This window comes from Conger conger, chromosome 2 (assembly GCF_963514075.1).
Source record: "Conger conger chromosome 2, fConCon1.1, whole genome shotgun sequence".
NCBI classification, from domain to species: Eukaryota; Metazoa; Chordata; class Actinopteri; order Anguilliformes; family Congridae; genus Conger; species Conger conger.
This window is the reverse complement of record NC_083761.1, coordinates 82,824,233-82,847,953: the sequence shown is the minus strand read 5'-3', so window position 1 is coordinate 82,847,953 and position 23,721 is coordinate 82,824,233. Positions and strand designations below refer to the sequence as shown.

The following is a 23,721-nucleotide window of genomic DNA, read 5'->3' as shown; positions in this document are numbered from 1 at the left end:
GCGTTTAATAACGGGAGCGTCTCGGGCCCTGACGGCGAAGTGGACTGAGGATATGAAAAAGATGCCGTATCGCAGACCGAGGGGTTCGCTCAGATTTGAGTGTGGTTGTGCAGTGAGTGTGGTCTGTGTGGGGAGTATGTTTGGGGAAGGGGGGGTGGGGGGGGTTTGTTAAGGCCCCGGACGGATTCTTTGCGGGCAGGGTGATTTGGGAACATCCTCATGCGGCCTCCAGAGCTCGCGGAGCTGGGCTCTGCCCCCAGTCTGCGGCTCGCCCCGCCGTCTGTGGGGATCCGTTACTCTGCTGAGCGGTTGGAGGAACGGGCTTAGAGGTGGAGACTGATGAGGAATTACAGTCAGGGGCGGAATCTCCGCTGATGCCAGCTCCCAATATGCACTCTTTTTTTTTTTTTTTTTTTTTTTTTTTTTTTTACAAATCTTGATTTTTCTACAGAATTGAACCGGTTAAGTCCAAGAAATGAGCGCTGTGTTTGGTGGTGCCTGGCAGCCGCCTCTCACTACCCTCTGACTACTCTCTGACTACGCTCTGACCTGCGCCCTGAGCTTCCAGTGTAAAGACTGCGCACAAAGACGCACCCGGCCCTGCACATTAGCATAAAGAGCACTAGCTGCGTCCCAGGCTTGCAGGCAGGCGTAGGTTAGCTGAGGAGCAGACATTTTGTGTTAGTGCATGGGGTCCGTTAGCGGCCTGGGTGACCGAATACACCATCCACCCGTCGTCTTCCTGTCGTCTTGCTGTTCACTGCGAAGATGAAGTGTCAGCCATTAAACATACTGTCAGTAAATCTCTCCAGTGAACTGCAAAAAAACGTTAAGATCCATTGCTTGCTTTCAGCCAAGAGGTGGAAGCCCACGTTGTGTGAGAGATGGCCAGAATCAGTTTTTTCAGTAATGAAAAATGGGGACTAAACAATAGTTCAGCCCAAACTGAGAAAGTTGTAGACAGCAGAATGGGCTGCGGCAGGAGAGAATGGATTTTGGGGGAGGAGGGGGGTGGGGGCTCCATGGGTTTTTTTTTCCTTCTGTTTTTTGTTCTTCTAATCGTGGGTTGTGTTGGGGGGGGGGGGGGGGGGCACTGATCCCTCCAGCTCTGAGATCAGAGGCTGGTGCTATTCTGTTTGGGGGTGGACGCTTTTGTTTTTCGATTGGACGTGGAGGGGCAAGAGGGCACCATCTTTAACCCCGTCGTGGCAAAGGCCTTCAAAACAGCGGCCATTCTTCCTTTTCTTCTTCTTTTTTTTTATTTCTTTTTTTTTTTAAGGAATGCCAAATTTCCTCCTCCTCCTCGTCACTCTCCCTGTGACACATATCAGCTCCCGCCCGGGCAGAACGGAGCTTCCCAGCACCTTTTCCCCCGAAACACACATTGACACAGTGTAAATACTGTCGGTGTGCTGAAATGTGCTAAACATGGCTCAACTCCTTTTTGGGACAAGAAAAAGAAAAAAGAAAAAGAATGTGCTCGGCGCTGGGTTCTTGGCACCCCTTGGGTTTTTGGGGGGCACTCCGGGTAGTGATGGCAATCAGGACACAGTTGTTAATATATAACACTTTGACTGGCTTATTTTTTTTAAACATATTGTGTCTGGGTGATGGGACGACTGTATATGACTAATTCCCTGCAGAATTGTATTTAAGAACTTATATTAAAAAAAACTCATTTAAATTCCAGAAACAATTGTGGTTTTTTTTTTCTTTCTTTCATATTTTTATCAGAATGTCTAGACTGTGGTTGTGCCTGTCCTGTAATCGGCTTCCAGGTGTTTGTGATGGAGCTTGTGTATTGAATGTTTATACGCTTTGCGGTTTCTTGCTCTTGTTTTGAAAAAGCTGGGAGAGGAGACATCTGCCGTTGTCTCCTTACTGGTCCAAGATGAATGAAGTTTTTTTTTTTTTTTTTTTTTTCTGGCTCTCATTGTTAAACCCAAACGCAGACCCCCTGTTATGCTAATAAAACTAGCCGGGGTGTTAAATTTCCGAACAAAGAGGAGTTGGCTTCGCACCGGAGAGGAGCGCACACAGGGGCGAAGCCGAGCGCCGCGAGGTGGGCGTGGACAAGGAGGCAGCGTTTCCTGCCAGCGAGGACACGTGGTTCCGTGTCTGTATGTCAATGTGAGGTTCTGGGTTTTCTGCATTCATTTTCCCAGCCATTTGTTTCTACGCTACGATCCACTTTTAGTGCCGACTATAAGACCCAATTACGACGCAAGGAAGATCGGGCGTGCCGTGTCTCCCAAGTGGACGAGAGCGGTGTTTATTTCGAGCGCCATGACGCTGGAAGCGATCCGGTACCGACCCGGGTCCCTGCAAATTCTGAATCAGCTGCTTCTCCCGCAGGAGAGTGTGTTCGACGAGATCCGCTCGGTCCAGGACGGCTATGAGGCGATCAAGTCAATGAAGGCAAGTCGGCACAGTCCTACGCGCCCGTATTCGTGTTGTCCTGTCTGGCTTTCGCTGTGAACCTGTATGCATTAATAATGTTTTCAGTTGCATCATTGTGCCGTTGCCTTTGTGTCAAAGGGAGTGAGAGGGGTCGGTCTTTGTGTGAGCGTATGTGCATGTTAGTTGCGCTCTGTGTTGTGCATGTGAATTTGCATACGAATGCATGGGTGCATTCGTAGCAACATGCGAACGGGGTCCCAGGCTAGCACGGCACATGTATCCATCTGCATTCACCAGTGTGCCATGCATCCGTCTATTTTTTTAATTATATAACGAGGCGTGAAATGGTAGCCGCTAAGTGCACGAACTGCCCCCTGATCGCCTATAGCTTGCGCCGTGGGCACAGGGAGCCTCGCTTGAGACGTCAGTGAGCTGATATTCTGGCATTACCTGCTTAACGTCAGCCAGCTTGTTGCTAATCAACAGTAGTCTGACAGACCCTCGCTACGTCACGCACAATACAATACAGTCGAAATGATATTGACATGCAGCGCTGACAATCTGGACGGGAGAATTTTACCGCGCTTAATTGCGCTAGACAATCGTTAAAATCTCTTGTCGTAAATCATCGGCGTGCATGACTATTGGACGTTTCGGAAATGATTTAACTTGTACATGGTTTTCGTGTATTGACATCTTTGCCTCAGCGGCAAAGACTCGCGTTAATGAATAATTTAACAATAATGATCATGTCCGTCTCCTATTCAATTGAATTTTTTGGTTTCTGTGTAAGTGTTTTTAAAATGCTTCATGACAGGAATCAAGGACCACGGTTTATTCGCGTTCTCTGGATCTAAATAGCAGCCTGTTAATGCGCCCGTTACCTCCGTTTCTCTCCCCACCCCACCTCTCCCTCTCTCCCCCCTCCCTCTATCCCCCCCCCCCCCCCCCCTCTCTCTCTCTCTCTCTCTCTCTCTGTTATAACTTTGTGTCGTGCTTTGATCTTTCACCTTCTTGTCCTTGGGTCAGTGCAACACTGTCTGAATAAGTTATTGAGTGTATCCTGGCTGCGCGCGTCGTGGATCGCTCATAATTACGGGACGAGGCATGGCTATGCAACTGTGGCCGCGAAGGGCCGCGGTTCAGCTGCTGATCTGCTACCGGGGAGCAGCATGAGTACCGTTTTTCTCCATAGCCGCTGATTCAGGATCAGAATAATAACTTATAGCTTAAATATTTGCGGTGAGTAGGATTGGGAGGGTGGGGGTTCAGACAAGCTGGTCTCAGTCAGATATGTTGTCAATGGCATGGTTTAGCCATCTCCCAGCTTGACATGGTTTGACCAGCTCAAGCTGTGTTTGGAAACAGCTGGTAGCTGGTTGACCATTGATCAGTTCAGACAATCTACCAGCACGAGCAGCTTGACCAGCTTATGGCCAGCTAGACCAGCTCAATTGTCAAGCTGGCATAGCTGAAATTCATTGCAGACTGAAGTATTTGAAGTAAAATTGGGAGAGTAGTATTACGAAGGTGGGGTTCGGACAAGCTGATCCCAGATCTGCTGTCAGTGGCAGTAGCCCTGTCTTAGAGGCACCAACTGGTCTGTTTCTCATTAGTAAGCCACAGTGGTTGAACCTTGACCCGTGTGAATGCACATTAATTAGCTCCCATCTGGTGTACATACAGCAGTTCTCGTATGCTCCGCGGCCCTTGCGTGGTGCACTCAGTGACCACTTTATTACTTGTACCTTTCTCGTGCTTGGTTGGGCCTCCCTTTGCCCCCTAGAACAGGCCTGAGTTCTTTGTGGCGTGGAATCGACAAGGTGCCGGAAACATTTCTTCGAGACTCCGGTCCGATGTCGACACGATGACGTCGCACACTCGCTGCGGTTTTGTCAGCTGCACGTTCGTGCTGAGAGTCTCCCGCTCCTGTGGAGGCCTTCGGATGTACTCTGAACTCATTGTCATGTCGGTGGAACCATTTTGAGAGGGCTTGTGTTTTGTGACATGTTACGTTAGCCAGCTGAAAGTCGCTATCAGAAGATAGTTACAAAAAATTTTGGCCATAAAGGGATGCACATGGTCAGTAACAAGACTCAGGTCGGCTGTGACATTTAAACAACGTTTGGCAAGAAAACGTTCCCCATAATATTACACCACCACCAGAAGCCTGAACTGTTGACACAACATGGATCCGTGGATTCATGTTGTGCACGTCAGACTCCGACCCTATCATTTATGTGTGTGAGTAGAAATTGAGATTTGTCAGACCTGGTGACCAGTTTTTCCCCAATCTTCAGCTGTCCAGTTTTGGTGCGTCTGCTGTTGCCTCAGTTCCCTGTTCTTAGTTGGCAGGTGGAACCAGGTGTGTTCTTCTGCTGCTGTAACCCATCCACCTCGAGGTTCAATTTGCTGTGGGTTCAGAGATGCTCTTCTGCATGGTAAATGGTAAATGGTTGGCATTTATCCAAAGCGCTGTACAATTAATGCTTCTCGTTCACCCATTCATACACACACTTGATTGGCTGCCATGCAAGGCACCGACCAGCTCGTCAGGAGCATTTGGGGGGTTAGGTGTCTTGCTCAGGGACACTTCGACACAGCCCGGGCGGGGGCAACCCTCCGACTGCCAGACGACTGCTCTTACCGCCTGAGCCATGTCGCCCCCATGGCTCTGCCACTGCATGCCACTGTTATGCAGTAACACTGCAAGTTACTGTCACCTTGCTGTCAGCTTTGACCACTCTGGCCCTTCTCTTATTAATGAGGCCTTTTTTCGCCCACAGAGCTGCCTGTCACTGGATGTTTTTTTGCACCAACTCTGGAGACTGTCGTATGTGAAATAATTATAGTACATATTAATTATAGTCTACATGATTAATATTCTATTAATTGCTTGCTTCGTGTGATTGAAATGTTCAGTAGGTTCCTGTCCATCTCCAGGCCCCCCCTGGTAGTTCCCTGATGTCCCCTTTTGGGACCCAGGCCCCCTGTTGAGAACCGCTGACTCGGAGCAAGTCTTACCCATTCTGATGTTTGGTCTAAACAACACCCAAATCTCTGGACCATGTCTGCATTGCATTGCTGCCAAATTATTGGCCGATTAGATATTTGCATTAACAAGCTGGTGGACATGTGTAACAGAGCATTAACAAGCTGGTGGGACAGGTGTAATAGAGCATTAACAAGCTGGTGGGACAGGTGTAATAGAGCATTAACAAGCTGGTGGACAGGTGTACCTAATAATGAGGTCCCTGAGTGTACATATACAGTGGGCTCCAAAGTTATTGGAAACCCTGACTGGCAATGCACAACTAATACAACTAAAAACAAAACAATATAACTATTGAGAAACTCAAAATGCTTTTTTTGATACCAACCAAAATTAAACATTCATTTAATAGAAAATAGATTTCACCGCTATCAACGTTTCATAATTATTGGCTTTCCTGGTTTAGTACTTGGTGCAACCACCTCTGGCAAGAATAACAGCATGGGGGTGTTTTCCTGTGATGCTTGACAAGATTAAGGAACACCTTTGGAGCGATTTTGGACCATTACTCAATACAGATCCTTGCTTGATCCTTCACAATTCTTGGGCTTGCGCTTATCGACTGCTCTCTTTCTGTTTACTGCTTCGTCCGGTGTGTTCAACCGCTTCCGTTGTGCTGGGAAATAGAGCTTTCAGTATCTCAGCTTGAGTCTCGTCTGTGGGAAAAATAACAAAAAACATTCTGACACATAGGCCAACCAGTAGGCTTACCAAAACAAACTGTTTGGAGCCTCATTAAGAAGAAACAGAGCACTGGGGAGCTCAAGAATGACCTCTACAGTTGATGACCAAAGAATTGTCACGATAATGAAGAAAAAACCCCTCGAACGCTGGTCCGACAGATCAGAAACCCTTCAGTAGGCAAGCGTGGATGTGTCTGCGGTCTTCACAAGGGGCTACACTGTAAATTGCACACCACTAATTAGCAACAGAAAAAGGGCAGCCAGGTTACAGTTTGCTCAGAAGAACCTAAAGGAGGCTGCAGATTTCTGGAAAAGGGTATTGCGGACAGCTGAGACCAAGATTTGTGATGGCAAGAGCAAAGTGTGGAGGCAAAATGAACTGTACCAAGAACCAAAGCACCCCCACTGATCTGTGAAACATAGTGGTGGGGTTGTTTATAGTTTGGGCATGTTTAGCTGCCACAGGTGCTGGCTCACCTGTCTACATTGATGATGTAACTGCTGACAGCAGCAACAGAATTAATTCTGAAGTGTACAGAAGCATCTTCTCTGCTCAAGTTGAAACCAATGCCTCCAAACTCACAAGATGGCGCTTCATCATACAGCAAGATGACGATCCCAAATGTACTGGTCACGCAACAACGAGTTTTTCAAAGCCAAAAACGAGAATAATCTAGACTGGCCAAGTCTATTCACCCAGTCTGAATCCAACTGTGAACATTCGTTGTTTTTATATGCTGAAGAGAACTTAAGGCAACTGGCCATCCAAAACAAGCATGGCTGCCGCCTTCAAGCAGTCATTACACGCAACGGATATACGACAAAATGCGAAACGTGGCGCAAATGAATGAACATAGCATTTATGTGTCCCAAACATTATGGTGCCCTGAAATCAGGCGGTTGGGGAAACACGATGCTGTAATTTCTACATGCTGAAGGTCATGAAAAGCCCTTGCGTAAAAGCTGATCGTTCACGTTAACTACATGCGAATGGACTGGTTACAAATTGTACAGAGCCAAAAATTAAAAAAATGTTTTTTGTCCCAAACGCTATGGAGCTCACTGTATGATCTATTACAGTACGTTGCAAGTAGTTACATGTAAGAGTGTCAGCTACAATAATGTTGTGCTCAGGTCTCGGTAAACCAAGACTTAAGTCGAAAAGGTTACAGAACCACTGCTCTATGCCAGGGGTGGTAGTTCTGCCCTGTGGGGGGCATTGCACATGGAGGGTGTGCCCTGGCTGAAATTCGCTGTACATGCCAATGCCAGGTTCACTCGGTATTTTAGTGGGGGTGGGGGCGGGGGCGGGGGGGTTTTATGTTTTTTGGTTTTTTTTCCCGACTGACAAAAGACCGTCTTCAGCTCTGATTCATGAGCTTATCAAGCAATGTTGCTTAAATGTCAGATCACGAAAGTGATTTGGCTTATTAATAATTTAGAGCAGAAGCTGGTGTACAGTCCAGACACTGACACCGCTGCCTTTACCCACCTCAGCCCGAGGCCGCAGGAACGGCTCCTTACTGGCATGAAACAGTGTTGGGTTCCCGCGTCTGTTATCCGCCGACCTTACGCGTCACTGATAAGTTATTATGGTGTTTTTAATAATGAACGGCCCGTTCTGGTGTTTGTTTCCTTCTCTCTTTCTGGTGCAGCCGTTGAGGACTTGAGTATCCCAGTTTAGTGCGTTCTGCGCTGCCCCCTTTTTCTCCTGCCGCTCCTCTCTCAAACGGCCAGGTTGTTCCGGCTCGTTCCGTCACCACCGTGTCCTCGGTCAGTTTGGGACACGCCACAAACACACAGTCTTGGAATACCATCCTGTGGATTTTCCTGGGGGCGGCCCATAGCCTAGTGGCTAAGGTACATGACTGGGACAGCCTGTAGTCTAGTGGCTAAGGTGCATGACTGGGACAGCCTGTAGCCTAGTGGCTAAGGTACATGACTGGGGCAGCCTGTAGCCTAGTGGCTAAGGTACATGACTGGGGCAGCCTGTAGCCTAGTGGCTAAGGTACATGACTGGGACAGCCTGTAGCCTAGTGGCTAAGGTACATGACTGGGTCAGCCTGTAGCCTAGTGGCTAAGGTACATGACTGGGGCAGCCTGTAGCCTAGTGGCTAAGGTACATGACTGGGGCAGTCTGTAGCCTAGTGGCTAAGGTACATGACTGGGACAGCCTGTAGCCTAGTGGCTAAGGTACATGACTGGGGCAGCCTGTAGCCTAGTGGCTAAGGTACACGACTAGGGCAGCCTGTAGCCTAGTGGCTAAGGTACATGACTGGGGCAGCCTGTATCCTAGTGGCTAAGGCACATGACTGGGACAGCCTGTAGCCTAGTGGCTAAGGTACATGACTGGGACAGCCTGTAGCCTAGTGGCTAAGGTACATGACTGGGACAGCCTGTAGCCTAGTGGCTAAGGCACATGACTGGGACAGCCTGTAGCCTAGTGGCTAAGGTACATGACTGGGACAGCCTGTAGCCTAGTGGCTAAGGTACATGACTGGGACAGCCTGTATCCTAGTGGCTAAGGCACATGACTGGGACAGCCTGTAGCCTAGTGGCTAAGGTACATGACTGGGACAGCCTGTAGCCTAGTGGCTAAGGTACATGACTGGGGCAGCCTGTAGCCTAGTGGCTAAGGTATATGACTGGGACAGCCTGTAGCCTTGTGGCTACGGTACATGACTGGGACAGCCTGTAGCCTAGTGGCTAAGGTACATGACTGGGGCAGCCTGTAGACTAGTGGCTAAGGCACATGACTGGGACAGCCTGTAGCCTTGTGGCTACGGTACATGACTGGGACAGCCTGTAGCCTAGTGGCTAAGGTACATGACTGGGACAGCCTGTAGCCTAGTGGCGGTTGGTGGTTCAGGCCCCGGTGTAGCCACAATAAGATCCGCACAGCTGTTGGGCTTTTGAGCAAGGCCCTTAACACTGCATTGCTCTGGGGGGGTTTGGCCCCTGCTTAGTCCAATCAACTGTGAGTCACTTTTGATAAAAGCGTCAGATAAATAACGTAATGTAATGTAATTGAATTCTCTCTCTGAAACGTGTGCACCTTATCACAGTGATGTGATAAGACGACAGCTTGATTCATTTCAAGATTTGGCAATGGAATCAGAAACTTTCACTTGTCAACCAAACAGTAAATTAAAACAAGCTGATATTTTGTACTTGAGAGAAGAAAAAAAAATGGTCTGACAGGTGTGTAGCTCTACTGTCTGACAGGTGAGTGGCTCTATGGTCTGACAGTTGTGTGGCTCTATGGTCTGACAGGTGAGTGGCTCTATGGTCTGACAGGTGAGTGGCTCTATGGTCTGACAGGTGTGTGGCTCTATGGTCTGACAGGTGAGTGGCTCTATGGTCTGACAGGTGTGTGGCTCTGAAAGGTGAGTGGCTCTATGGTCTGACAGGTGTGTGGCTCTTTGGTCTGACAGGTGTGTGGCTCTATGGTCTGACAGGTGAGTGGCTCTATGGTCTGACAGGTGTGTGGCTCTGAAAGGTGTGTGGCTCCGAAAGGTGTGTGGCTCCGGCGTCTCACAGGTGTGTCTCCTCTGCAGGTGCGAGGGGCCCCCGCCATCGCCATCGTGGGCTGCCTGAGCCTGGCGGTGGAGCTGCAGGCCGGGGGCGGCGGGGACGACCTGGTCCCCTTCATCCAGGACTCCCTCAGTCACCTGACCTCCGCCCGGCCCACCGCCGTCAACATGGGCCGCGCCGCCCGCGAGCTGATGGAGTTCACCGAGAACGAGAGCATGGACAAGGGCCCCGAGCAGCTCAGAGAGAGGTATGGAGGGAGGGAGGGAGGGAGGGAGAGAGGGAGCGGGGGAGAGAGAGAGAGAGCATGGACAAGGGCCCCGAGCAGCTCAGAGAGAGGTATGGAGAGGGAGCAGGGGAGGGAGAGAGGGAGAGAGGGAGCGGGGGAGGGAGAGAGGGAGTGGGGGAGGGGGAGAGAGAGAGCACAGACAAGGGCCCGGAGCAGCTCAGAGAGAGGTATGGAGAGGGGGGGAGTAAGGGAGGGTGAGAGGGAGCGGGGGAGGGAGGGTGAGAGGGAGCGGGGGAGGGAGGGTGAGAGAGCATGGACAAGGACCCAGAGCATCACAGAGAGAGGGAGGGACGGAGGGAGGGAGGGAGGGGTACGGAGAGGGTGAGAGGTAGGGAGAGGTGTGATCCAGGTCTCAGGCAAGGAACTGCAGGGACAGGAGGGAGGCATAACCAGGAATAAATCAGCCTTCCGTGTGGCAGACTGGCCGTTCCATAGCAACCCCCTGCTACTGTGAAGTTGTCACGGGGGGTCAGTGAGGGGTAGCAGAGGTTGGTGGGGTTCCGTCGCCGTGGAGGGCCACGTCGCTGGAAGCGCGTTCTGTAGGGGAGAGAGCAGACTGTAATGGGGTGCTGACACAACATACCATGCTAAATAGCGCTCTGAGCACGCCTATACAACCTCCTAATTACCGAATGGAATCTAGCGATCAAATAATTACCCTGACAATTGCAGCGCCCAAAGTATCTAACTGATTCTGATCACCTAATCAGAATAACAGTAACGAGCGAAACTGCCGGCGGCTGGTGGAAAACGCACTAGATTCACAAACTAATATCAAAAAGCAACACACCTGGTCGAACCAACACGGCAATCTGACTAACACAGAGTTGAGCGTGTGAGAGAGTTGTCACAGAGAGAGAGAGCGTGTGAGACGTGAGAAAGAGAGACAGACAGACAGAGAGACAGAGAGAGAGACAGAGAGAGAGAGAGACAGAGAGAGACAGAGACAGAGAGAGACAGAGAGAGACAGAGAGAGAGAGACAGAGAGAGAGACAGAGAGAGAGACAGAGAGAGAGAGAGCACTCTGACCCTCGCGTGTGTACGCACACTGATCGATAGTTAGCCTCAGTTAGCTCTGAAAGGTGAGCGCGGGGGCCGATGTGAAACACGAGCGTCTCGCAGGCCTTGGGTTGCCGGTCCCAGCCCGAGCAGCGTGATTCAGAGGCCCGCTCCTCGGTCAGCGGGGTCTTGGCAGGAAGTGGTCTCCTCGCGCTTCCAGGAACGGGCCCAAACGGTGCCGATGCAGAAAAATCAATGAACGGTTAAAAGAAAAAAGAAAAAAAAAACCCTGAATCCAGTTACACAAAGATGCTGTTTGTATGAAAATATATACGCCACGTCTTTCTTTTTTCTTCCTTTTTATTACAGTGTAGTATTGCGTATGATAACAAAGCGCAGGTGAACTGTCATTTGGGGCTGCAGTCTTTTATCAGTGTTCTTAGTCATTTCCTATCCTTGTTCTCCGTTAGAGCCGGGGTTACCATGGAAATTCTGAAGCGTACCCTCAAGATTTTCCGTCACGCAGGAGTGCTAACGACGGGGCGCAACACTTCTCCTCAGCTGTCTGTCGGTCTATATTTGACTTCGTGGCTGGTTTTTCGTAGTTCGCTTGCCGACAGCTTTTAATTATAAACGTGAGATTTTATTTTATTCTCAAGCTGGGTGGTTCTTCCCTGTGGTACGGGGCGGGTGGCCTTACCAAAATATTCTCAGTTACTGCCGACTGTGCCACACACTGCAAAGAGTGGAGCTCCGGTGTCGTATGGGGCGTGAAAACGCACTCCGAGGGAGAGGGAGAGGGAGAGGGACAGAGAGGGAAAGGTGGGTAGAGATAGGGGTAGAGAATGGGAAAGAAAGAGGGGTAGAGAGAGGAGTAGAGAGGGAAAGAGGGGTAGAGAGAGGGGTAGACAGAGGGAAAGAGAGTGGGAAAGAGTGAGTGTGAAGGTGAGATAGAGACAGAGGTGAACAGAGCAGCATTGAAAACACAGGGCGAGAGATTGAGAGAAAGAGTGAAAGAAAGTGTTAGAAACACAGCAGCTGAGAGAAGTAATATATGAGAGGGAGGGAAGAAGAGCTGGAACAGTTTTAGTTTAACGGAATCACCCTCAAACTATATATACTACAGTGCAGTCCTTAAGTATTTAGTCAACGGAACAATTTCTGTTATTTTGGCTGTGTGCTCCAGTCCATTGGATTTGAAATAAAATATTGAATATGAATATTGAATAACCTGCAAAATGTCTGCTCTAATTTGAGTGTATATACATCCATATTGGGTGATCTGTGCAGGACTTGCACATTTTATACATTACATTTTATTACATTATTGGCATTTGGCAGACGCTCTTATCCAGAACGACGTACAGTTGATTAGACTAAGGAGGAGACAATCCTCCCCTGGAGCAATGCCGGGTTAAGGGCCTTGCCTCAAGGCTGTACGGATCTTATTGTGGTTTACCTTAACCACTATACATAGTCCCCCCCCCTCCCCCCCTTGTTTTTGGGGACCAAATGTAATTGGACAGTTGGCTTCTCCGCTGACTTTGATTTAGTCAGCGTTCAACGGTTTCCTTCATGCAGGTATGAGAGAGCTTTCAGTATCTTGTCTTGATTATAGGCTTTTGATGCAACTCCCACACAGATTCCCCCATATGGATGTGAATGCCCTCAAATTAAAGCTGACATTTTGCACGTTATCCTTATAGTCATCGTTTCATTTCAAATCCATCGTGCTGGAGCACAGAGGCAGAAGAAGAGGTGTTGCACCGCTGTCCAAATACTTATGGACTGCACTGTAAATCGCCTCCGGGAGGCTGTGATCACACGGGTCCCTGTCTCACACTGACTCTGGGAGACGGAGATTACACGGGTCCCTGTCTCACACTGACTGTGGGAGACGGAGATTACACAGGTCCCTGTCTCACACTGACTGTGGGAGACGGAGATTACACGGGTCCCTGTCTCACACTGACTGGGAGACGGAGATTACACGGGTCCCTGTCTCACACTGACTGTGGGAGACGGAGATTACACGGGTCCCTGTCTCACACTGACTGGGAGACGGAGATTACACGGGTCTCTGTCTCACACTGACTGTGGGAGACGGAGATTACACGGGTCCCTGTCTCACACTGACTGTGGGAGACGGAGATTACACGGGTCCCTGTCTCACACTGACTCTGGGAGACGGAGATTACACGGGTCCCTGTCTCACACTGACTCTGGGAGACGGAGATTACACGGGTCCCTGTCTCACACTGACTGTGGGAGACGGAGATTACACAGGTCCCTGTCTCACACTGACTCTGGGAGACGGAGATTACACAGGTCCCTGTCTCACACTGACTCTGGGAGACGGAGATTACACGGGTCCCTGTCTCACACTGACTGTGGGAGACGGAGATTACACAGGTCCCTGTCTCACACTGACTCTGGGGGACGGAGATTACACAGGTCCCTGTCTCACACTGACTCTGGGAGACGGAGATTACACAGCTCCCTGTCTCAGTGACTGTGGGAGACGGAGATTACACAGCTCCCTGTCTCACACTGACTCTGGGAGACGGAGATTACACGGGTCCCTGTCTCACACTGACTGTGGGAGACGGAGATTACACGGGTCCCTGTCTCACACTGACTGTGGGAGACGGAGATTACACAGGTCCCTGTCTCACACTGACTCTGGGAGACGGAGATTACACGGGTCCCTGTCTCACACTGACTCTGGGAGACATGCAGACTCACTCAGAGAAGGGTAACACAGACATGAGTCACCCACAGTGTGCGGCCTATCATAGCACAGCATGTAGCCTAGTGGCTCAGGCACATCACTGGGACCTGGAAGATTCATGATTCAAGCCCCAGTGTAGCCACAATAAGATCAGTGCATCTGCCCTTGAGCAAGGCCCTTAGCCCCACATTACTCCAGGGGGGATTGGCCCCTGTTTCGTTTATAATAATAATAATAATAATAATAATAGTTACTTAGCTGACTCTTTTATCCAAAGCGACTCACAGTTTAGACTAAGTCATGTACCTTAGCCACTTGGCTACAAACCGCCCCCTCTAATCAACTGTAAGTCAGCCTGTAGCATAGTGGTTAAGGTAAATGACTGGGACACACAAGGTCAGTGGTTCTAATCCCGGTGTGGCCAGAATAAGATCCGCACAGCCGTTGGGCCCTTGAGCAAGGCCCTTAACCCTGCATTGGCATTGCTCCAGGGGAGGATTGTCTCCTGCTTAGTCTAATCAACTGTGTGTCGCTCTGGATGAGAGTGTCAGCCAAATACCGTTAGCATGAGCTCAATAACTGTGATGTCATACAATGCCCCCCCCCCCCCCCCCCCCTCTTTCCCCGGTGTCCTGCAGCGTGATTGGCTGGATCGAGGAGATGCTGGAGAGGGACGTCAGCGACAACAGGAAGATCGGGAACTACGGGGCGCAGCACATCCTGTCCGGCGTGCCGCGGGACTCCGTCACCATCCTCACGCACTGCAACACGGGCTCCCTGGCCACGGCCGGCTACGGCACCGCCCTGGGTGAGGGTCGGCCCACGGGCCCCGGGGGGGCGTGGCTCTGGGTGAGGGTCGGCCCACGGGCCCCGGGGGGGCGTGGCTCTGGGTGAGGGTCGGCCCACGGGCCCCGGGGGGGCGTGGCTCTGGGTGAGGGTCGGCCCACGGGCCCCGGGGGGGCGTGGCTCTGGGTGAGGGTCGGCCCACGGGCACCGGGGGGGGCGTGGCCTCAGAGCAGGGCTGCACCGCCCTGGGTGCGGGTTGGCCCACGGGCACCGGGGGGCGTGGCCTTAGAGCAGGGCTGCACCGCCCTGGGTGCGGGTTGGCCCACGGGCACCGGGGGGCGTGGCCTTAGAGCAGGGCTGCACCGCCCTGGGTGAGGGTTGGCCCACGGGCCCCGGGGGGGCGTGGCCTCAGAGCAGGGCTGCACCTCTCCCGTCCCACACGGCAAAAAACCCTAAATACAAGTGTTTCAATCTCAACAAGTGTTTCAGTCTTATGGTGAGGCTTAAAATCTTATTTTTTTCTTTTTCTTATCTTCGTCTTGGCTAAAAATATTTGCCAATGAAGTGAGACATAGAACAAGCTAATATTTTCTACTCAAGAGGGAAAAAAAACAAGACTTGAGGACTCATTACAAGACGAAAACACTTGTTCATGCTCTTCAGGGTTTTCGGAGTGCTGCTTCAGTGCTACAAATGGTAAATGGTAAATTGTTGCTGCAGTATATCGGACCTTTTCACCGCTGTCTGGAGCTCATGAATCTGTCAGAAATGGCAGCTCTGATAAACGATTGGGCAAATGAAATATTATAGGAGCCGGCGTGAAACCCTGAAACCGACTGCACCTCCGCTGTACAGCAGCTTTTCAATCTTTACTGTCCACCTGTACAGAAGATTCACACCTGTACAGAAGATTCACACCTGTACAGAAGATTCACACCTGTACAACAGATTACCTATATCGTAGATTCACACCTGTACAGCGGATTCACGCCTGTACAGTAGATTCACACCTGTACAGCGGATTCACACCTGTACAGCGGATTCACACCTGTACAGTAGATTCACGCCTGTACAGTAGATTCACGCCTGTACAGTAGATTCACACCTGTACAGCGGATTCACACCTGTACAGCGGATTCACACCTGTACAGCGGATTCACGCCTGTACAGCGGATTCACGCCTGTACAGTAGATTCACACCTGTACAGCGGATTCACACCTGTCCAGGTGCGGTGTCTATCCTCTCAGGATCCTCGGCCCTGGAGCACGCTCAGTTTAAGTCGTCCAAACGCTGGTTTAGCCACCAGGCCTGTGACTTGAGTCCCTGATCCGGGCCTGTGAAAGAGAGTGGAGTTATTTATTCTGAAGGCTTGTGATCTGCGAGATGAAATTGCTCTCTCACTGGCAGCAAACACTCTGCCACTTTGTGAGGTGGGTCTGTAGGTGGTGCTTTGTGAGGTGGGTCTGTAGGTGGTGCTTTGTGAGGTGGGTCTGTAGATGCTGCTTTGTGAGGTGGGTCTGTAGGTGCTGCTTTGTGAGGTGGGTCTGTAGGTGCCGCATTGTGTGGTGGGTCTGTAGGTGCTGCTTTGTGAGGTGGGTCTGTAGATGCTGCTTTGTGAGATGGGTCTGTAGGTGCCGCATTGTGAGGTGGGTCTGTAGGTGCTGCTTTGTGAGGTGGGTCTGTAGGTGCTGCTTTGTGAGGTGGGTCTGTAGATGCTGCTTTGTGAGGTGGGTCTGTAGGTCGCAGCTCTGGAGGTGTGCTTTCTGACTAAGGAAGGGGAAAGCAGTGCTTATGAGGCTGGCAGTACCCGCCTGTTATATCTAGTGTTGATTTAACATCTGAGAGTGAATCTGTGAATAGACTCTGAGAGAAAGGGCTTCATTGAGGTGAAATGTTCATTCATAGCTGGTGGCATCTGTGTATAAGTTGTGTGGTTGCCTTGGCTCCTCGGCTGTTGTGTCTCACACGGCATTAAGACTTTCAGTTGGTGTTGTTTATTATTATTTATTTTATTTTTTTTATGTAATGTTTATTTGAGTATATTATGTGTGTGTAGTGGTTAAGGTAAATGACTGGGACACGCAAGGTTGGTGGTTCCAATCCTGGTGTAGCCACAATAAGATCCATACAGGCGTTGGGCCCTTGAGCAAGGCCCGGCCCCCTGTACTCACTCAGGAATTCAGGAATGCACAGAAGGCGCGCGCCATGGGACTGGAGGTGCAGACGGAGATGATCTCGTCGTTCTGGTAGAACTGGCTGAAGGACATGCCCAGGCAGTAGTTTGGAAAGAGCAGGAAGACCTTGTCCAGCAAGTAGGCCAGATGCTGCAGGTTTAACTCTGAACAGGGAGAGAGGGAGAGAGGGAGAGAGGTAAAGATGGGTCATGGCCGCACCGGCAGGAATAACGGGATGGGGTGGTTCTAATCCCGGTGTAGCCACAATAAGATCCGCACAGCCGTTGGGCCCTTGAGCAAGGCCCTTAACCCTGCATTGCTCCAGGGGAGGATTGTCTCCTGCTTAGTCTAATGAACTGTGCGTCGCTCTGGATAAGAGCTTCTGCCAAATGCCAATAATGTAATGTATTTGTAATTGTGTACATGCTGTGCTCTGACTCCCTGTGTGTTGTATATAGCTGTATATGTATATGTGTGTGTGTTGTGTAAAGGTGTGTGTGTGTGTGTGTTGTATATAGCTGTATATGTATATGTGTGTGTGTTGTGTACAGGTGTGTGTGTGTTGTATATAGCTGTATATGTATATGTGTGTGTTGTGTAAAGGTGTGCGTGTGTGTGTTGTGTAAAGGTGTGTGTGTGTGTGTGTTGTGTAAAGGTGTGTGTGTGTTGTATATAGCTGTATACGTGTATGTGTGTGTGTTGTATATAGCTGTATATGTATATGTGTGTGTTGTGTAAAGGTGTGCGTGTGTGTGTGTGTGTTGTGTAAAGGTGTGTGTGTGTGTTGTATATAGCTGTATACGTGTATGTGTGTGTGTTGTGTACAGGTGTGTGTGTGTGTTGTATATAGCTGTATATGTATATGTGTGTGTTGTGTAAAGGTATGCGTGTGTGTGTGTGTTGTGTAAAGGTGTGTGTGTGTTGTATATAGCTGTATATGTGTGTGTTGTGTAAAGGTGTGCGTGTGTGTGTTGTGTAAAGGTGTGTGTGTGTTGTATATAGCTGTATACGTGTATGTGTGTGTGTTGTGTACAGGTGTGTATACGTGTGTGTGTAAAGTTGTGTGTAGTGGTGTCCCTGCACCGCCGTGCTCTGACTGCTGACTGCTCTGTCCCTGCAGGCGTGGTGCGTTCCCTGCATGCACTGGGGCGGCTCAAGCGGGTGTACTGCACCGAGACTCGGCCCTACAACCAGGGCGCGCGGCTGACCGCCTACGAGGCCGTGGCCGAGGGCTTCCCCGCCACCCTCATCACGGACAGCATGGCCGCCCTCACTATGAGAGAGAGGGGTATCACAGGTGTGTGAGTGAGTGAGTGTGTGCGTGAGTGTGTGTGGGGAGTGTGTGTGGGGAGTGTGTGTGTGTGTGTGTGTGTGTGGGGGGGGGGGGGGGGGGGAGGGGAGAGTGTGTGTGTGTGTGTGTGTGTGTGTGTGTCCCTGTGTTCGATCTGCACATCGTTGTACGTGGCTCTGGATAAGAGTGTCTGCTAAATGCCTGTAATGCAATGTGATGTGAGTGTGATGTCATGTGATGTCATGTGATGTGAGTGTGTTGGATGTTTTGGCTCAGGCCCGTTGTGCTCCTCTGTCTGACTCTTTGTGTCATCGTTCCGCGCGCAGCGGTCGTGGTCGGTGCAGACAGGGTCGTTGCCAACGGAGACACCGCCAACAAAGTGGGCACCTACCAGCTGGCCATCGCCGCAAAGCACCATGGGATACCCTTCTACGTGGCGGCGCCCAGCACGTCCTGCGACCTCAGCCTGGAGAGCGGCAGGGACATCGTGATCGAGGAGCGCCCCCCGGAGGAGCTGACCAGCATCAACGGCGTTCCCATCGCCGCCCCAGGTACAGGGCGAGAGGCCAACGCCGGCCTTCTTCTCCGAAGCTCATTTCCTGCTCGCGCTGAGAGACGGTGCTCACCGGCACCACCGCTGTTGGCCCCAGTATCGGTCATTCAGACCCGTTTTCAACATAAAGCGGATGGTACAATTGCGGTAAAAATACCAAGGCCATACTTTTTCCCCAAAAGAAAATCTAATGCCTCCCCATTTTTGCTAGTTATTGTGTTATTGGGGCAATACAACAAATCAGGGACAGTTTACATCACTCTATCTTGCTGCTCTTACTGGAGAAGCCACACTCAGCTTCCCTACTGCACAGTCTCTGACCTCACACTGTACAACACTGGCGCCGCCGGTGTCTCAACGCTTCTCACGAGCCCGTGGACAGTCAGTGGGTGAGGTAACAGGCACTCAGTGCATATTTCTCTCCAGTGAGGGTTATACAGGAGGGGGAGGAGGGATGGGCAGTGGGGGATGGTGAGCACCTGGCGGTCGAGCTGCACGTTCACGCCTGTTTTCTGTTCTGGTTCCTCAGTGGTGGAATGACTTGCCTACCACTGTCAGGACAGCAGAATCCCTCCCCATATTTCAACGCAGACTAAAAACACACCTCTTCAAACTCTACCTTAGTCCTCCCTCCTGATTTCCCCCGCCCCCCTTTCTGATATCCCTGTCCCTCTTGTCTAACCCCCAAAAAAATATATATATAATTCACTTATGATGACTATATGTTTAAAACAGCACTTCCTATGTATTTTCCTAGTTATGGCTGTGATGCTTTAACTTGTGGAAGAACCTATGCACTTGTAAATTGCTTTGGATGAGAAGCGTCTGCCAAATGACTAAAATGTAAAATGTAAAATGATAGAGGGGGGACCCAGCTAAAACAGCAGGTTACATCAGACAGGCGTGACAGGGGGGCACAGCTAAAACAGCAGGTTACATCAGACAGGCGTGACAGAGGGGGTCCCAGCTATAAGAGCAGGTTACATCAGACAGGCGTGACAGGGGGGGCACAGCTAAAACAGCAGGTTACATCAGACATGCGTCACAGAGGGGGGACCCAGCTAAAACAGCAGGTTACATCAGACAGGCGTGACAGGGGGGGCACAGCTAAAACAGCAGGTTACATCAGACATGCGTGACAGAGGGGGGACCCAGCTAAAACAGCAGGTTACATCAGACGTGGGCGGATTAGGAGCGTGACCAGACTTCGTGAGGGAGACGGGTGATGGTGGAGGAGACGTCTCCACTGACACATTCACCCCCGCTGGGTCTGTGATTGATCAGGGTCATTGAGAACTGTTGTGTCACTTTTTAATTAATCAATCCTTTAATAAGGCTCGTGTACCTGCACCCAGCACTGAGCAAACTGCAGCAGATTAATTAAAAGGCCTCAATTAACAGCTTCATTGATCCTGGGAATGCAGAGCTAATTTTAAAACCGACAGACATCCAACCCCCCCCCCCCCCCCCAGGGTGGGTAGAAATGGGGAGGGAACACCAAGAATATGCGCTATATCTACAGATATGTGTTTTTTTAAGGTACAAAGCTTGACTAATGTGACTAATGCCTTTAATGTAAATTGAATAACCCCTGTCTCATGTCCTCCTCTCTCTTGCTCTCTTCTCTCTCTCTTTCTCTTTCTTTCACTGTCTTTCTCTCCCTCTCCCTCTGTTTTCTCCCTCTATTGTCTCTCCCTCAGTCTCTCGAATTCAAATAGCTTTATTGGCTCAAGCTTACATATGAGTCATATTAATACAATTTTTTTTTTTTTTAATTAAAAAAAAATACTTTAACAATATTTAACAGTAATAATGACAATAACAAGAACCATAACAATAATACATCAATAAGTGTTATTATCCTCTGTCTCCCCCTCCCCCCTCTCCCGCAGGTATCGAGGTGTGGAACCCAGCGTTCGATGTGACCCCACACCAGCTCATCACGGGGGGGATAATCACGGAGCTGGGCGTGTTTCTGCCCTCTGAGCTGCAGGCCGCGCTGACCGGGCGCCTCACTGCACTTTAGAGACCCCTGCTGGCGGCCACGCGCAACTGCGCCTCCGTCCTCCTCTCACACGTCCCACTGCGTTAACCGGCACAGTGGAACCCGTGCACGCGCACACACGCACACGCACACGCACACACACACGCACACACACACACACACAGACACATCTTACCACTGCATTCGCACGCATACAGAAGTGTGCACCGTAAACCTCACTCACACACACACACACACACACCGTATCCCACCCTCCTCCCCCTCTCACTCCTCTCTGTCTCCTCTGTCGTCTCTTCTCCTTCTCTCCCCGGTCGGGACGGCTTGGATCCCCGTGGTTGTGTAGATCAGTTCCCCCGCTCTTTCCCTCCGGCTGTTACTCTGTCCCCAGACCCCCCCCCACCCCCACTATAGACTAGCATCAGCTCCAGCTCCGGCAGGAGGCCCGTCCCACACACGGCAGGTATACTGACCTAACAGAGGAAATGCACTTTCATTTTTATTAATTTGTCTTCAGTTGTCTTCAAGTTTTCGTCTTAAGTGACTCAGCCGCAAAGTGTTCGGCACCGTAATGTCAGGCGAAGATAAAGTTTACAAGGTTTACAACGGGGGGGCCTTGATTATCTCAGAGTGTGCCATTGAGTCCCGCTGCAAGATTCCTGCCAAATGAATGTCCGTGTAGCTCAAGGCACATTTGAGGGCACAACTAGTATTGGTGTTGTGGCTTCCCAGTGAACATTTCTGTGCTAAAAAGTTGGCAAAAAACACCATCTTGGTGTTCCAGTGAAAGCCCGCCTACATTTGGTTGAAAAGAGAATGTTTATCTTGCCGACCAGGGCTCCAGGCTGTATCTGGGTAAAAACCAGAGCTATATTGGGGTTAATCTAGTCCGTTATGTCAGCATGTCGCTCAGACGTCTAGATTCCGGCTTTTGCTCACCGGGTTGTGTTTTGACTCCTCGGTAAAAACAAACATTTTTCACCGTTGCCACCCCGACAGGCAGGCAGCTGCTCTGTTTATGGAGGAAACGTCGGCTGCACCGGTTTCTCTCCCAGAGCAGGATGTTCAAGCTTTGCGCATTTCCTGTGTTAGTCAGTAACATTTTGTCATGGAAAAACGAGTTTCCACACATTGACACATCTTAAGAGGTTTGTGTAAATTGTATTCAAACATATTTCAAGCATAATTCTCAAATGTATAGCTGTGGGAATGTGAAAAACAGAAACGTGTGTGAGATATTTAAACTCCCGAGCTGGTTCATCATTACTCATGCCTGTTCTTCCATAAGGGTAAACAATGCTTTTTTTTTCCTTTATATCATATAAAGTATGCCTGATGTGCTGCAGTACGGTGTCAGCCCATGTGTAAATATATAATGTTCAATTCTAGTGTAAAGAATGTGCAATAGTCTACAAGCTAACATAAACAATGCCAAACAAAATATTAATCAATATAGTGAAATGAGTAACAGAGGTAATTATGAAATTGTACCAAACCAAAATGTTACATTAACATTTGCTTTTGCTTTCGCCTATTTAGAAACTTTTATAGGAATGTTTTTTTAATGAAAAGGTAGACTTTTTTTTTTTTTTTTTTTAACTAGGCCCTAAAACTAGTCAGCAGTACTGAACTCTGGGTGTAGCCGAGAGCTTAAAAAAAAAAAAAGAAAAAAAAGAAAAAGAAAATGGCTGCTCTGACTGAGAAAATTGTCCAATCCCATGCCAGCTGTGAACCCGAAGAGACTTGTGGGAGATGTAGTCTTTCCCCCACTGCGCCGTACCTGCTCTACAGGCAGTCGAAAGACCCGCACACTGTACCCGAATGTCACGGGCTCCGCCCAGGGCCAGCGCTACTCACTGCCTTACGCTCCTGCGACAGGAGCACGGAGAGGGGAGGACGGACAGAGAGACGGTGACCAATCACGGACGCGGACACGGCGGCAGACGAGCTGAACGCAAAATGGAGGCGGGCACCCGGCCGACCTGAGGACACTCAAATGTACACGCTCATATATGACATCACGTTACGTTACATTACGTTACGTTATTGGCATTTGGTAGACGCTCTCATCCAGAGCGACGTACAACAAAGTGCAAAGTACATACCTATAACCAGGGATAAGTGCGCTGAAAGACCCTAGAGCACAGGTGTCAAACTCCGGTCCTGGAGGGCCGTAGTGTCTGCTGGTTTTTGGGGTGTTCTGGCTTCATTCAAGTAATTCATTGGTTAAAGTATCCACACGCCTTGTTCTCAAGGCCTTAATTGGCTTTAATTGGCAGCTGATTGAAAGGAAACCACAAAAACCTGCAGACACTGCGGCCCCCTGGGGATTCAGTTTGACACCCCTGCCCTAGAGGGAAGTACAATTTCAGTTTCATACAAACACACTCGTACACAAATTCTCAATCACACAAACGCACTCACTCGTACACACATTCTAAATCGTGTACACTCACTCATACGCACATACACATGCACTGACATACACATGTACTCACTCATACACACGTACGCACTCGCATACACACTCATACACACTCATACACACACACACGCTCAGTGGGGTCTCGAGCAATCAGACGGACTACAGACAGACAGACAGACAGACAGACGAGGACTGGCTGGTACACGGTGCTTGCTAGCTGTGATTACTAGAACCGGTGGAAAGTCACAGTATATTAGCAGAGGGCACGTTGAGTTTCAGCAGCAGAGATGGCCAATAAGTACTCTATGTACTGCTAACTGCCCCCATTGCCCCAGCACCGGAGCAGTAACGGGGGATCTCCGTGGTAGAGAGCCAGCCCGCCTCACACACACGCACACACCCAGCCCCCGGTGCATTCTCACAGTCCTTTCCGATCGGGGTGGCCCACCTCACCTTTTGTTGTTCCGAGCTCCGGAATCACTCATAGTGCTGGAACCACTCAGTGTTCCGGAACCGTTCTAGAAACAGGCAATCGTCACGGAAACACTGATGTGTGTCCGATCACACGGAGGGGGGAGGGGTTCTAATCAACACTTCTATGTCTTTGGTTTTTTTGGGGGTTTTTTTGTGGAACAATAAAAAGGGACAGTGCCATTTGAGAAAATAATGTAGCAAATTTGTCACCGTCTGTGTAAAATAGTTTGTTTCATTTATGGTACAAGAAATGGTTTGTTTATTATCATGATGACTATTCTTTGGCTGTGATCATATTTCTGTGGTTCTTGGTGATGAGCTGTTGTTGAA

At 49.9% G+C, this 23,721-nt stretch overlaps 2 protein-coding genes across 2 annotated transcripts in view; one reads left to right on the top strand and one right to left on the bottom strand.

Annotated features, from left to right (window-relative positions):
* Positions 1-23,721, bottom strand: part of LOC133118456 (protein YIPF2-like) — a 178,917-nt gene that overhangs the window by 78,607 nt on the left and 76,589 nt on the right. The gene's annotated exons all lie outside the window — the stretch shown is intronic.
* On the top strand, positions 2,054-21,837 carry mri1 (methylthioribose-1-phosphate isomerase 1). The gene is made up of 6 exons (XM_061232009.1): positions 2,054-2,418; positions 9,693-9,916; positions 14,324-14,493; positions 17,767-17,943; positions 18,264-18,488; positions 20,383-21,837. Exons 1-6 carry the CDS (start codon positions 2,287-2,289, stop codon positions 20,514-20,516), a joined length of 1,062 nt encoding a protein of 353 aa, XP_061087993.1. The 5' UTR covers positions 2,054-2,286; the 3' UTR covers positions 20,517-21,837.

Excerpts from the sequence above, each read along its gene's own strand:
- mri1 (XM_061232009.1), top strand. The coding sequence starts at position 2,287 with ATGACGCTGGAAGCGATCCGGTACCGACCCGGGTCCCTGCAAATTCTG. Across the intron at positions 9,917-14,323 it reads CCCGAGCAGCTCAGAGAGAG|CGTGATTGGCTGGATCGAGG; the intron begins GTATGGAGGGAG and ends GGTGTCCTGCAG. Across the intron at positions 17,944-18,263 it reads GAGAGAGAGGGGTATCACAG|CGGTCGTGGTCGGTGCAGAC; the intron begins GTGTGTGAGTGA and ends TTCCGCGCGCAG.